Source organism: Histoplasma capsulatum, assembly GCF_000150115.1.
Source record: "Histoplasma capsulatum G186AR genomic scaffold supercont2.10, whole genome shotgun sequence".
In the NCBI taxonomy this organism is placed as follows: Eukaryota; Fungi; Ascomycota; class Eurotiomycetes; order Onygenales; family Ajellomycetaceae; genus Histoplasma; species Histoplasma capsulatum.
In genome coordinates, this window is record NW_025544810.1 from 358,091 (window position 1) to 370,997 (window position 12,907).

A 12,907-nucleotide genomic window follows, 5' to 3' on the forward strand; every position below is an offset into this window, starting at 1 on the left:
AAAGTGAGTATTCTCTCTTTCTCTTTTTTCTCTTTTATATATAAAATATTTCTGCTTTTCTCTTTTATTCATGATAATAATAATAATAAGTTGATTATAAAATCTTCTCTTTCTCTGTCTCTCTTCTCAACTTTTTTTCTCTTTCTCTCTTTAGCTTCTTTATTATCATCTACTGATATATATAACTTTTTTTGTATTAGAATTTATTATTCTTTTATTAAAATTCATTAAAATTATTTATTCACTGTTCACTTTGTCTTTTTTTCACTCTGTATACTATATAAAATATTTATTTCATTATATCAAAAAAGAAAAATACTGACAGAGACTTATATATATAGTCAGAGAAAATTTTTGATTTTTTTTTTCTATAAAAAAGAAGATCAGCTCTCTTCTACTCTTCAATAGTATTTTCTTCTTCTTTTCTCTCTATAAATAATATAAGTATTTCTCTGCTTCTCTATTATACAGTATAGAAAATTGATTATAATACAAGAACTTTTATTCTATATAATTCTATTGCTGCTCAGTGGAATCTGATTTAGATTAAATTAATTGATTTATATCATTCAGCTACTGAATATCAAGATAAGTAGTAGAAATAATCAGAGTATAATATAATATATATCAGTAATTTTCAGCTGAGTATATTTTATTATAATCTTCAATTCTATACTCTATTTACTGTCTCTGATTTTAATATATTATATATCTGTATATATATCAGAGCTGATCAAGTGTTGTTTCATTATTTATTATATATCAATATTATTTTGATTCAATTCTGTAATAGAACTTTTATTACAGACTGTATACAGTGTTGTATATTTTCTGAGTTTAAACTATTTTCATTGTACTGCTGTATGTATAGTTATTTTGAAGAAGTATATATCAACTATAAATAATATAATCATACAGTGTACTGCTTTTTTCACAGCTCTGTAGATCAGTCTGATATATATAATGATTTCTATAATAGACAGTCATCACAGTTATAAGTGTCAGTAGTAGATAATATAAATCATAATACTCAGTCTGATGCACAGAATAATCTCATTCTTATTGAATAGAGTATATATAAAGTTTTTATTTTTCTGTTCTATTCTGTTCTATTCTCTTTTTTTAATCTTCATTTCTTCATTATTATTATAGATGTATATATATTATTATTATAGAGTTAGATCTAGTTGTATAAACTGTATATAATACTCAGATAATTGATTTGTACTTCTATACAATATCTGAGATCAGTAGCTCTTTAGTAGAAATGAAGTCAAGCAGATTATTTAGCTAGTGGTTATATAACTTTCTATATACAAAGTCACATATATCTGAATTTAATAGTATTTCTCTTACTAAATATAAGTATTCTGTATGTATGAATATGAAATTGAATACATGCCAGCAATAATCAGGTTATATACAGTGGTGTTGATGGCTGAGTGACTGCGCCTCCACATATAATCTGGTTATTGTGAGGGTTGGGTTTGAACATGCCATAACCCAACCCACCTATAACTGCAGATCCATGGCCAGCCCAACCCCGGAGTGTTTCGTTAGTTGTCACAGTTCGGGTTTCCAATAATAAACCGATTGGCAGATGGGGACCATATCAATTGATCAAACATTTCCTTGGGTTTTGTGGGGTTAACAACAGGTTGCCGCGAATAGGAATGCGAGCTCATATACATGCCTTAAGCCACGTCCTTACGTCCAAACCTTGGGATTTCAGACGATAACTTGAAGCTGGTCGAAGGATGGCGAGGAACAGACGTTTGTAGTAATGATTGGCTACAATCGATTAGACCTATCAGTTTCGGACTCCCCGCTGAATATCTCGAGGTCGCTCTGATTGAGGTGTTGCTCCAATTTATATGGGTACCGTAATTTTACCTCCAAATACGAGCTCTCACCCTGTTTCATGCCCGTTTCACACCAAATCGCATGCCCCAGCTCGTATTTCCCGTAATCAATCTTCTCCGGCACCAATGAATGTTGGAGCTCCCTGAGGCATTCGAAACTCCAGCCTTCCAAGCCTCAATCTGTCGATTTGTTCATCTCCTCACATCGAGAGCCCGTTGCTCTTCAACGATCACGACGCGGTGCAATTTGAGGGCAGCGCTGACGGCTCGATTGATGCACATGATACGGCAATGCGTCTCCCACCGTGGTATTCCCTGTTACCGTCTTGCCGTGCGAAGGGTTGAACTCACAGAACCATTCCATCACCCGAGCCCCCGGCCGCTCGGGAGGAAGAATTGGTCGACTTCGGTACGTTGTCCTCATGATTCCTGGGGAGATGTCCAGAGAAGCAGTTCAGAGTATGTTCCTCTGCGTAAACAATTGAAGGATGAGGCCAAATCAAAGCGCGCGGCAATGCGGAAGGGCGGCGCACCTCCGCCGGAACATGAGGATTGGGAATTGACTGTGGGCATTGAAATACACGCGCAATTGGATACGGATGCGAAGCTATTTTCAAGTAAGCAATTGTCGGCGGGCGGTTGTATCGTCTTCGTTGAATCTGACGTCGTGAACAGGAGCCTCCGCAGCCCTTGACGATGTTCCAAACTCGAACATAGCACTCTTCGATATTGCGCTTCCAGGAAGCCAACCGGTTAGTTTTCCTTTTCCTTTTGACACTAGCTTTTGATACAGAGTGCGACCGTTTTGTTCATTTGTCCTGACGATTGAACAGCTGTTCCAGCCGTCTACCTTGATACCAGCAATCCGTGCCGCCATTGCCCTAAATTGCGACATCCAGCGAGTGAGTCGTTTCGATAGAAAACATTACTTCTACCAGGACCAGCCTGCGGGTTACCAAATAACACAATACTATGGTACTGAAAAAACCCCACAGATACGGGGACAACGAATATATGAGCTTACACATCGTCTAATAGAACCGTATGCGAAAAACGGGAGCATCTGGTTAGGAGCACACGATGGCATCGCTAAAGAAGACGGGGAAGGTGTTCAAATTGGTATAAAACAGATACAGATGGAACAGGATACAGCCAAATCGCAGGAACTTCCATCCTCCACCTACCTCCTCGACTTCAACCGCGTCTCACGTCCTCTTATTGAAATTATCACACTACCGCAGATCCACTCTGCAACAACCGCCGCGGCCTGCGTTAGGAAAATCCAGGCGATACTCCAGTCCGTTGGAGCAGTTACAACAGGTATGGAAATGGGAGGCCTTAGGGCGGATGTGAACGTATCAGTAAGAAAACGGAGCGAAGCAGCTGGCGACCATCAATACGATGGGGTAGCGGGGCTCGGTCAACGAACCGAAATTAAAAACCTAAGCAGTTTTAAAGCTGTCGAATATGCTATCATCGCAGAACGCGACCGTCAAATCGCGGTACTCAAAGCAGGTGGCACCATTCAAGGCGAGACACGAGGCTGGACACTTGGCAGCACCGAAACCCGGAAACTTCGAGGTAAAGAGGGGGAAGTCGACTATCGTTATATGCCGGATCCCGATCTGGGGCCAGTGATAATCGGAGACGACGTAATTTCTGACCTCAGAAGGAATATTCCAGTACTACCTGACGAGCTCCTGCAGATGCTTGTTCAAGATCCAAAGTACGGATTGTCCACAGTTGACGCCAAGACCTTAATTGAGCTTGATGACGGACAGCGGCTAGAATATTACCAAGACGCAGTTGAAATCCTCATCACCCTTCAACCAGACCTGTCTGCCGATTTCTCAGCGGGAAAGGTGGTTGGCAATTGGGTCCTCCATGAACTCGGCGGCCTACTGACTAAATCGAGCGCACACTGGGATTCCCAGCGGGTTCCCGCACAAAGCCTAGCGGAAATTATAAACCTCCTCTCGCGCAAAAACATCACCAGCAGCTCGGCAAAGTCTCTTCTTGCAATGGCGTTCGACGGCGACAAGAGATCTATTTCTCAGATTGTAGAGGACAAAAATCTCCTTTTCCAAAGCCTTTCCCGCCATGAATACATTGCGCTGGCGGAGGAAGTCATGCGCCAGAACCCGAAGATGGTCAGCGAAATTCGCGAGAAAGGGCAACTGGGCAAGATGGGTTGGTTTGTTGGCCAGATCAAGCGGATCGGCGACCCGAACAGAGTGGAGGCGCAAAAGGCGGAGGAGATTTTACGAGAGCTTATTCTCAAGTGATTAATATCTGCTCGATCCGCTGTCGGGATTAGTAGCGTGGCGAGCAGAGGGCCCGGTTATATATATATGTACTGTACAATAGGAGAAAAAAAGTAACCATCATAAATATAAACAGCCTCACGTTTGCGTTTGCTCTAAACCGATTTTCGGTGCTTGAAGGTATTCCGTGGTGCTAGTTAATCGCGGCATTCCGCCATTGCAAACCAAAACTCCACCAAAACGACGAGAATAACCGCGTCCGTCCGCGTGACCAATGCCATTGGGGTCAAGCGGGCAGCGGCGTTCTGGGCGATGACGACATTCCTCTCTTAAACATGTACTTAGGGGAAATGGGGCGGGATATAAAGCGGCTGGCCTGGCCCTCGCTGTGCAGAGCTCCATCTTTCTTCCCCTAAAAGCATGTTGAACCGGGGTGGACGGGGGCCGGAGGGAAAAAAAATGGGATAATAGTAAGGGGAGAAAGGCAAATGCTACCTTGCAGTGGCCTGATTTGCTGGGAACCGTTTTCTGGATATTTTCCTCTTCTGATTTCTCTTTCTTTTGGGTTCCTATTTAAGCAGGGTGCTTTTCTCTCTCATCATCATCACCATCATCATTTTTCTTTCCTGCTTGCAAACCACCGCTGATATCCGTTATTTTTGTACATTACATTTCTTACATTCCCAACCACATTCTCGCGGGAAGAATATTAGACTTGTTATTTGGTTACTTGTTTATTTTGCTGAAGTTCCACCTTGTTTCTCAGTTGATTGGCCCCCGGGGGATAGCTTCAGTTTTCTCACCTCTGCTTCTTCCGTTACACTGTCCCGAGACAACTGCAGAAAAAGCGCAAGAAATCAAATAATAGAACGGGAGTTAATCTGAATATTTTTGACCATTGCCTGTCTCTCGGTTCTTGAACCTTTCTCGTTGCTCAGCTTAGTCCCTGTCTGTCACTTTGAGCTACGCGCACCTCTAGTTTTTTGACTAGAGTTTCGGTTCTATATATTAAATTTGGAACCTAAAGGCCAAACAAGGTAGATCATTCGCAGGAGCCACCAGTTGAGTCCAAGGAGCGCAAAAATGGCCAAGGAAAATAGCAACAACGGGATTCTTGCGCCTATGACCAAACGGAGATTCCTTTCCAAGCCCAACGAGGTAGGAGTAGTGGCGGTTGGCTTTGCTGGCGGGCAGGTATGTTAGTTATCATGACACACATATCCGCTGGACCCTTATATATTTATGTGCTCCCACCAGCAGCCACCCAGGACGCATAGCAAAATACTAACTCTCCCACCAACCGCCAGTCCAAGCCGGGGGTCGATGCAGGTCCTACCGCGCTGATTGAAACCGGGCTGCTCGAGCAACTCCACGAAGATCTAGACTACAAAGTCTCCTACGACAACACAGTGAACACCTACGACGACATCGTCCCAACCACGGACCCGGACTTCCGCGGCATGAAGAAGCCGCTGGCCGTCAGCGCCGCGACGGAGAAGCTCAGCCAGCAAGTCTATGAGCACGCGCGCGATGGCAAGTTCGTCCTAACCCTTGGTGGCGACCACTCCATCGCAATCGGGACCGTGTCGGGGACCGCCAAAGCCATTCGTGAACGGCTGGGGCGGGAGATAGCGCTGATTTGGGTGGATGCGCATGCGGATATCAATACGCCCGAGACAAGCGGCAGTGGGAATATCCACGGGATGCCCGTGGCCTTCCTGACGGGACTGGCGAAGGAGGAGAGACGCGATATTTTCGGGTGGTTGGAGAAGGACCATCTGGTTAGCACACGAAAGCTGGTGTATATTGGCCTACGCGATGTGGATCGCGGGGAGAAGCAGATTCTGAGGGAGAATGGAATTAAGGCGTTCAGTATGCATGATATTGATAAGTATGTTCCTTTTACTTCATTAAATTACCATTACTTAATTTCCGTTTCCGTTTCTTCATCCTCTGTTTTTTTCCTTCGACCAGTCGCTAACCTAGTATGGCATCAGACATGGGATTGGACGAGTTGTCGAGATGGCGTTGGCGCATATTGGATCTGATACCCCAATCCATCTCTCGTTCGATGTGGACGCCCTCGATCCGCAGTGGGCTCCCAGCACAGGAACCCCCGTCCGAGGAGGGTTGACTCTCCGGGAAGGGGATTTTATCGCCGAATGCGTTCACGAGACGGGCAACCTGATTGCGATGGATCTGGTTGAGGTGAACCCAAGCTTGGAAATCATTGGTGCCAATGAGACCATCCGGGCAGGCTGCTCGTTGGTCCGTTGTGCATTGGGTGACACTCTTCTCTGAAGCTACCACGCAAGGAGACGTATTTTGATTTATTGATTTGTTGGAGGTGATTTTATTTTCGTTGATTTCCGGGGGTTACTGCTAGAGGATGCGGGAATTGGGATATTTTGTAATGTGCGAACTGAAATGGTCGTGTATTTAAATAATAGCCTAGCCAGCTCTTAGAAACCTTGGTGTTTGTCTTTGTTTTGATATCACCACTCGTTACGCAGATCGTAGCTTAAAAGATATTGAACGTCGTTATCAACAACCCAAAATATTTACACAACGAAGACAAAGCGTAAACGACGAATTCTAGGAATCCCGTTCACGAGGTGTTCTTCGCCAGAATGCCTACAGACAGTTGTTTTGCATTGGGCTACGGGGATGTTCATTCCCTGCCACCGGCTTGATTCCCCCAGCCTCCTCAATTATTTAATTCAGTCGAAAACAACCACGCAAGAAAGCTCGATCAGTCAAGTTATATTCAAACAAGTGACCAAAGTTATTTGATTCTGCTTCCCATAACTTCGAATATATGTTCCTATCCTTTGTCCACCACCACCATCTTTATACAAAGCAGAGACAGAAACAGACACTTTTTACTTTAGCGTCCCCAGGCCATTGACCCAGGTTGAACGACCAGTTGATGCGCTGAGTGAAGTATCCTCGGTTCATTGAATTGAAACAGAATTGATTTCCCCGCGCCATCTATTTACGCACCGTTGGTTCTGTCGTCGTGGTCAATTCCGATTTGCAACAGAAAGGAAACGAAAAGAGTGAGAGAGCGTCGGGCTGCCTGTCCACATCATCACGCATCCAGTCGTCGTGCGCCCAACGCTTCCTGGGCTTCCTGCATCAAGTTTTTGATTAAATGAATACTTTGCTCCGCAGATCACGACAATACTTTCTCGCTCTTGCTTCTGGGTCTTGCTCCCTTGCCTCTGTCCGCAACAGCGTCACCTTCATTAGATAAATTGGCTCGGCTCCCCCCATGTGATGTACATTGGTCTTCAGAGTCGACTTTCGGAGGATTTCCCAGTCGAACTGGTTAAATAGATAAAGAAATAGCTGCAAAGCGGCCTGAATACCTCGCTTTATACCTGAATCAAACCCAGGCTATTATTATCCGCGATTATTCTTTTCTTCCTTGCACGCAATTCCCTGCTCTCGACGCTGTACGATCCCATCCGCCCTTCGAACCCTCGCGAACCGTCCTCCGGAGAAGAGGCTACCCTTCTCTTTTCGCAGGTCGATCGAGCAACCCCGCGATTGCTTGGTAGATTCCTCTTGCGTCCTCAGAAGTCACCTGAAGCTACTTTATCCAAAGTTTCGACTAGGGAGCAAGTGCTATCCCTCTCGTTCGCAGCCCTCTCTTCGCCATGTCAAGCTCGAGCTATACAGCAACAACGACCCACGTAACGCGAAAGTTCCACTGGCCAGATATACAACTGAACATATGGTTCTCCGTCGTGCTTGCGGGGTCAGCGACATGTCTAGGCATCTTCAGTTGGTTCATGACGGTGCAGGCTCAGATGGAGCTACCGACACCATGGTAAGTTCCACGCATCTTCCCGCATCTTAAATCCATTCCATGCCCTACCCACAAAATGGCCAAAACCACTAACATTAAATCATTCACTTAAAACCTACAGGGTCTTTCCATTCATGATAGCCACCGCCGCCTTGTCGCTCATATTCCTGTGCCTGATCGTGTTCCTCGCCATGCAGCACTCCCTAATACCCGAAATGATAATACTGGGCAGCTTCATCCTCTTCGTGCTCTGGTTCGCGGGCCTGATCGGCACGGCTGTGCAGCTGTATGGAAGCAAGGCGAGCATCAATTCGAATTGCCAGAATTGGGTGTCTGGGTACGAGTTCAAGGGCGCGAGTATCAATACGCTGGCGTGGTTAACGAATTTTAATATCTGTATGTTTTTTTTCGGGCCCCAATTTCCTTTTCTTTTCTTTTCTTTTCTTTTCTTTTCTTTTGTTTTGTTTTCTAACAAAAAGACTGTACAGGTAATTGCTGGAAAGCTGCATTTGCATTCGAGGTGGTCGTCTCAGTCTTCCTCATCTGGATGCTTGTCATGGCATTCCAGGTCCGGAAGCACATTGATATTTTTTGATTGATTAGATAGGCCGAAAGCCATCATCGTATCGCGTCGCACCGCATCTCACCGCATCTCACCGCATCTCATCTAGCTCCTTTTCTTCGCTGTTTATGATTTACGACCGTTCCTTCTTGTTATTTTTCATATATATATATATTGTATATTATGTCTATATCTCACTCGGTATCTTGATATCCCACACATGATCTGGAGTTCATTTATTTGCTTTTCTTTGTCTGATTTTTTTTGGGGGTGAAATGGGAAAGAGACTGGGCTGGACTGCTCGCAAAAGTGTGTGGGAAACTCATGGTTTTGTGGACAAAAAGGAAGATTATATATGTTTTGATTGTGCTTGATTGACGTTCCCTTTTTTTTTTATTTTTTTATTATTATTTTTTTTTTTTTTTTTAAAAAAAAACAACTTGCATGGCGTTCAGGAAGGGGGAGAAGAGTGAACATGGGAAGGGAGTTTTCTGGCTGTCCCCTTCTTTAGAACCTATCTTTATTTTTGTTTTTCTCTACCTAGGAAGCCCCATCGTAACAGCAAATACGGCGTAGAACCGATGCCTCCGGATAATGCTAAAGGTATCCACGGATAACAAAAAAGCATACTTTAGACCCTAACTTCCCATTCCTACATCGCAAGTGACCGGCGCTCCCGGAAAATATCAAGGCACACATGTTAGCTTCAATGTATGGCTTCAATGTATGGCTTCAATGTATGAGCAAACATCATTTTCCCAGCAGCATATTTTGTTTCTCGAGATAGATAAAATGTAAACCTTTATTATTCCCGAATCAGGGTCGGTTGCCGGGCGAGCTTGTTATTTTAAGTTCGTGAAGAAGGTTGCCTTGGTACCAATTGGAAGGCTCAAAATAGCAGTTTTAAAAGTCGATTCGAGAAACGGGCCATTCGAGGAATTTGAACTGGAAAAAGGTCCAGTAACATATATAACGAGAGAGGCCTATCAGATTCTCTCTCGTCTTGGAGCTTCAGTCCTGCAAACCGAGACGGCCGTTGTTGTGGAGACGGCGGGAGTCGTCACCCTGCAGCTCCATCGTGTGATCCGACCGTCTGAGGCCAATCCCGCCACGCACTGCCCAAGTCTCCAACCTTGGAACAAATCCCCCATTACCTCATCACCCAACCTTTCCATCCTCCGGCTCTCTCCCGGCTTCAACTCTCCTCTCCCCATCTCCTATCTCCATCAAACTCCCATCGCCATCTTCCATCAAGTTTCTTGTTTCGTGTTGCTTATTCCCTACGTCACATTCTATTTTATATTATATCCTTTTCTCCTCTTGCGTCTTGGCCTGACCAGCCACCATGAAGCCCACCCTGCTGCTTGCAGCGACTGCTCTTCTGGGCGTGTCGTCTGCAAAGGTGCACAAGTTAAAACTCCAGAAAATACCTCTCTCGGAGCAGTTTGTAAGTGGATAGTTTTTGATGATGATAGTAGCTTATTTTGTTTTATCGAGAGGTGATGCCGAACTAACCACTCGCACGATGGACTTCCAGGCCAATGTCAACATCGACGCCCACGTCCGGGCGCTTGGGCAAAAGTACATGGGAGTCAAACCGAATCAAAATGGCCAGGACGTTTTCGGAGACCCTGCCAAAGCTTCCGGGGGTCATTCTCTTCCAGTAGACAACTTCCTCAACGCTCAATGTATGTTATACTAGAAATGTTATTTCTCCTCAGCAGCCTGCCTGTCTGCCTACCTTCCTGCCCACGCACCCTGTGATTCGCCAACTTCCCAGTGGAATTCGCCAGCTAACTAGCCGCTAGATTTTTCTGAGATTGGCATCGGTACTCCCCCCCAGACATTCAAGGTTGTCCTCGATACAGGAAGCTCCAACCTCTGGGTTCCATCATCCGAATGTGGCTCCATCGCCTGCTACCTTCATAACAAGTACGACTCGTCCGCGTCGTCCACCCACAAGAAGAATGGTTCCGAATTCTCCATTACCTACGGCTCTGGCAGTCTCACTGGCTTCGTTTCACAAGATTGTCTGACGATTGGTGACCTGGTTGTGGAAAATCAAGTTTTTGCTGAGGCAACCAGTGAGCCTGGTCTTGCATTTGCCTTTGGCCGATTTGACGGCATCCTTGGCTTGGGATACGACACTATCTCCGTCAACAAGATCGTCCCTCCGTTCTATGAAATGCTCAACAAAAACCTACTTGACGAACCCATGTTCAGCTTTTATCTGGGTGATGCCAACGTCGATGGCGATGAGTCAGAGGTCGTTTTTGGAGGCATGAACAAGAATCGTTTTATGGGGGAACTTACAAAGATCCCTCTTCGCCGCAAGGCCTACTGGGAGGTTGATCTCGATTCTATTACCTTCGGCAAGCAGACTGCTATGATGGCCAACACGGGTGTAATCCTTGACACCGGCACATCCCTCATTGCCCTCCCATCTACCATCGCCGAGCTTCTGTAAGTACCCTCTGCTCTGTATCAGTATCGATACAAATGTGTCGGTCACTGGGCTAACGTGTATATTTGCTATCAGTAACAAGGAAATCGGGGCCAAGAAGTCTTTCAATGGGCAATACACTATTGAATGTGCGAAGCGTGACAGTCTCCCCAATCTAACATTCGGTCTGTCCGGCCACAACTTCACCATCGGTCCCTATGACTACACCCTAGAGGTGCAGGGGACCTGCATCAGCAGCTTCATGGGCATGGATTTCCCAGCGCCGGTTGGCCCTCTTGCCATCCTTGGCGATGCCTTCTTGAGAAGATACTATACCGTCTATGACTTGGGCAATGATGCTGTCGGCTTGGCTCCAGTCAAGTAAAAACTCAACTGCCTTTGTGTGTGTTTTTATCTGTCGTCTCCTTTTTGTTGGCATTTAGGTAGAGCAGGAGAGCTTTGTATGCAGGTTAGGTAGCTGGCGAGGAGAAAGGATAGGACAATTGATCAATCGTTTCACGATGTGCTGGTTTCTTTTCTGTCTTTATATATATATATATATGTGTGTGTGTGTGTAGAGTTTTCTCCCCGGTGATCCTTTTGCTGCTTGTGGGATCCGTAGCCATCTGTTAAACCACCCCGTCAACCTTTTGCCTCCTGTTTATTTTGCCTGGCCTGTTTGATTAAATCTTTTTTTTGTCCTTTCCCGTCTTTTTCCCCCTCTTCTTGCAGTGCCCAAGTACAATCTCATCTCCAGTAAATTTTTGCCAATGTTTACCGTTTATAGCTGATAGCTGGCGGACGGAACATCTCACACTGCAGACTGTGGCCGTACATGTAGTTGACAGTCCCTTGCCACTCCCTATATCTCTATCTATCAACCTCTACTATATTTTATGATTTTAGAGAGCTAGCTATGGTTGCAGTGAACTGTTCGACACCGTAATACTAGTGTTAAAACAGGCCACTCCGTGCTTTTCATGCACGATCGGACGATGAACCGCGGACAGAACAGCTACGACAGCATGGGCCCCAGAGCTGCTCGCCTTATGTATTATGTATGGGCGAACAACCACATGGATCAAACGTCAACGGCAACGTCAACGTCAGGAAGTGCCCACCGCGCAGAGTTAACATTGTTCCCGGTGGCCCACCAACCATGTTCGGCGCCGCCAGCTAGCCAGCGCCAGCGCCAGCGCCAGCCAGTCGTGTCGCCTCCCGTCAGCAAGCAAGCCCCGTCCCCGCTCTGGCCCGTCCTGGCAGCCGCACACACCCACACACCTCACCCACACCTCACAACCCGAGCTCCTGGAACTCCATCTTCCAGCCTCAGTCCGATCCTCCGACCTCCAACCTCCAACGCCCTACAAGTCCGACGTTACCTTATCTGCAATTCCAATAGTCATCGTTATTTGATCCCATATCCTCCTCAATTCACCGCGCGCCCTTCTTCCGTCACCATACATCGATTGAATAGCCTCCAGCTTTCACTGTCCCGTCGCTCCCTCTGCCCAAATTTCCGCGAACACCGCCGTCCTTTTCGTGATATCCCTCTTGGATTCCCTCACACGCTGGCAGACCACAAAGAGTCGAGGACACAGTTACGAGAGCATAACGGTACGGGCTATTTGCAATCTCCAACGAGCTCTATACATCCTATGCGAAATATTCCCATCCAGGCTTTCTCCGCTGCGTTCACAGACCGCATCGAACGAACTGGGCCCAAACCTTCCTGCGTCATTCCCTCATTCCCCTCCACGCCACAGAAACACACATAACAACAACAAACAACAGCTACGAACTCAAAACACCCAAACCACCCGGAAGCTACCTGTGCCCCATTCATCATTTTGCCTGCACTTCACCTCCTCATTTCTCCTCTTTCCTCCTCATTCCTCTTCTCCGCCACCTTTCTCTCCCCTCTTTCCACCAACTTTAATCCTTATTATGGCCGCCTAAACA

General features: G+C 45.9%; 5 protein-coding genes across 5 annotated transcripts; all 5 read left to right on the forward strand.

Annotated features, from left to right (window-relative positions):
• Positions 1-1,992: 1,992 nt before the first annotated feature.
• On the forward strand, positions 1,993-4,283 carry HCBG_06773 (mitochondrial cytochrome c oxidase assembly factor; the record flags this gene model as incomplete). The annotated part of the gene is made up of 5 exons (XM_045433822.1): positions 1,993-2,271; positions 2,350-2,479; positions 2,538-2,614; positions 2,696-2,764; positions 2,858-4,283. The coding sequence occupies 5 exons, from the start codon at positions 1,993-1,995 to the stop codon at positions 4,145-4,147; spliced, it is 1,845 nt and encodes a 614-aa protein (XP_045285303.1).
• Positions 4,284-4,822: 539 nt separating this feature from the next.
• HCBG_06774 (arginase argA) lies at positions 4,823-6,716 on the forward strand (the record flags this gene model as incomplete). The annotated part of the gene is made up of 3 exons (XM_045433823.1): positions 4,823-5,320; positions 5,434-6,017; positions 6,124-6,716. The coding sequence occupies 3 exons, from the start codon at positions 5,210-5,212 to the stop codon at positions 6,425-6,427; spliced, it is 999 nt and encodes a 332-aa protein (XP_045285304.1).
• A 1,072-nt stretch (positions 6,717-7,788) lies between these two features.
• HCBG_06775 (uncharacterized protein) lies at positions 7,789-8,535 on the forward strand (the record flags this gene model as incomplete). Its single annotated transcript, XM_045433824.1, has 3 exons — positions 7,789-7,961; positions 8,062-8,336; positions 8,429-8,535. The coding sequence occupies 3 exons, from the start codon at positions 7,789-7,791 to the stop codon at positions 8,533-8,535; spliced, it is 555 nt and encodes a 184-aa protein (XP_045285305.1).
• A 1,184-nt stretch (positions 8,536-9,719) lies between these two features.
• HCBG_06776 (aspartic endopeptidase Pep2) lies at positions 9,720-11,475 on the forward strand (the record flags this gene model as incomplete). Its single annotated transcript, XM_045433825.1, has 4 exons — positions 9,720-9,949; positions 10,040-10,190; positions 10,311-10,965; positions 11,042-11,475. 4 exons carry the CDS (start codon positions 9,848-9,850, stop codon positions 11,328-11,330), a joined length of 1,197 nt encoding a protein of 398 aa, XP_045285306.1.
• A 465-nt stretch (positions 11,476-11,940) lies between these two features.
• HCBG_06777 (uncharacterized protein) lies at positions 11,941-12,723 on the forward strand (the record flags this gene model as incomplete). Its single annotated transcript, XM_045433826.1, has 1 exon — positions 11,941-12,723. The coding sequence occupies one exon, from the start codon at positions 11,941-11,943 to the stop codon at positions 12,721-12,723; it is 783 nt and encodes a 260-aa protein (XP_045285307.1).
• Between the last annotated feature and the right edge of the window lie 184 nt (positions 12,724-12,907).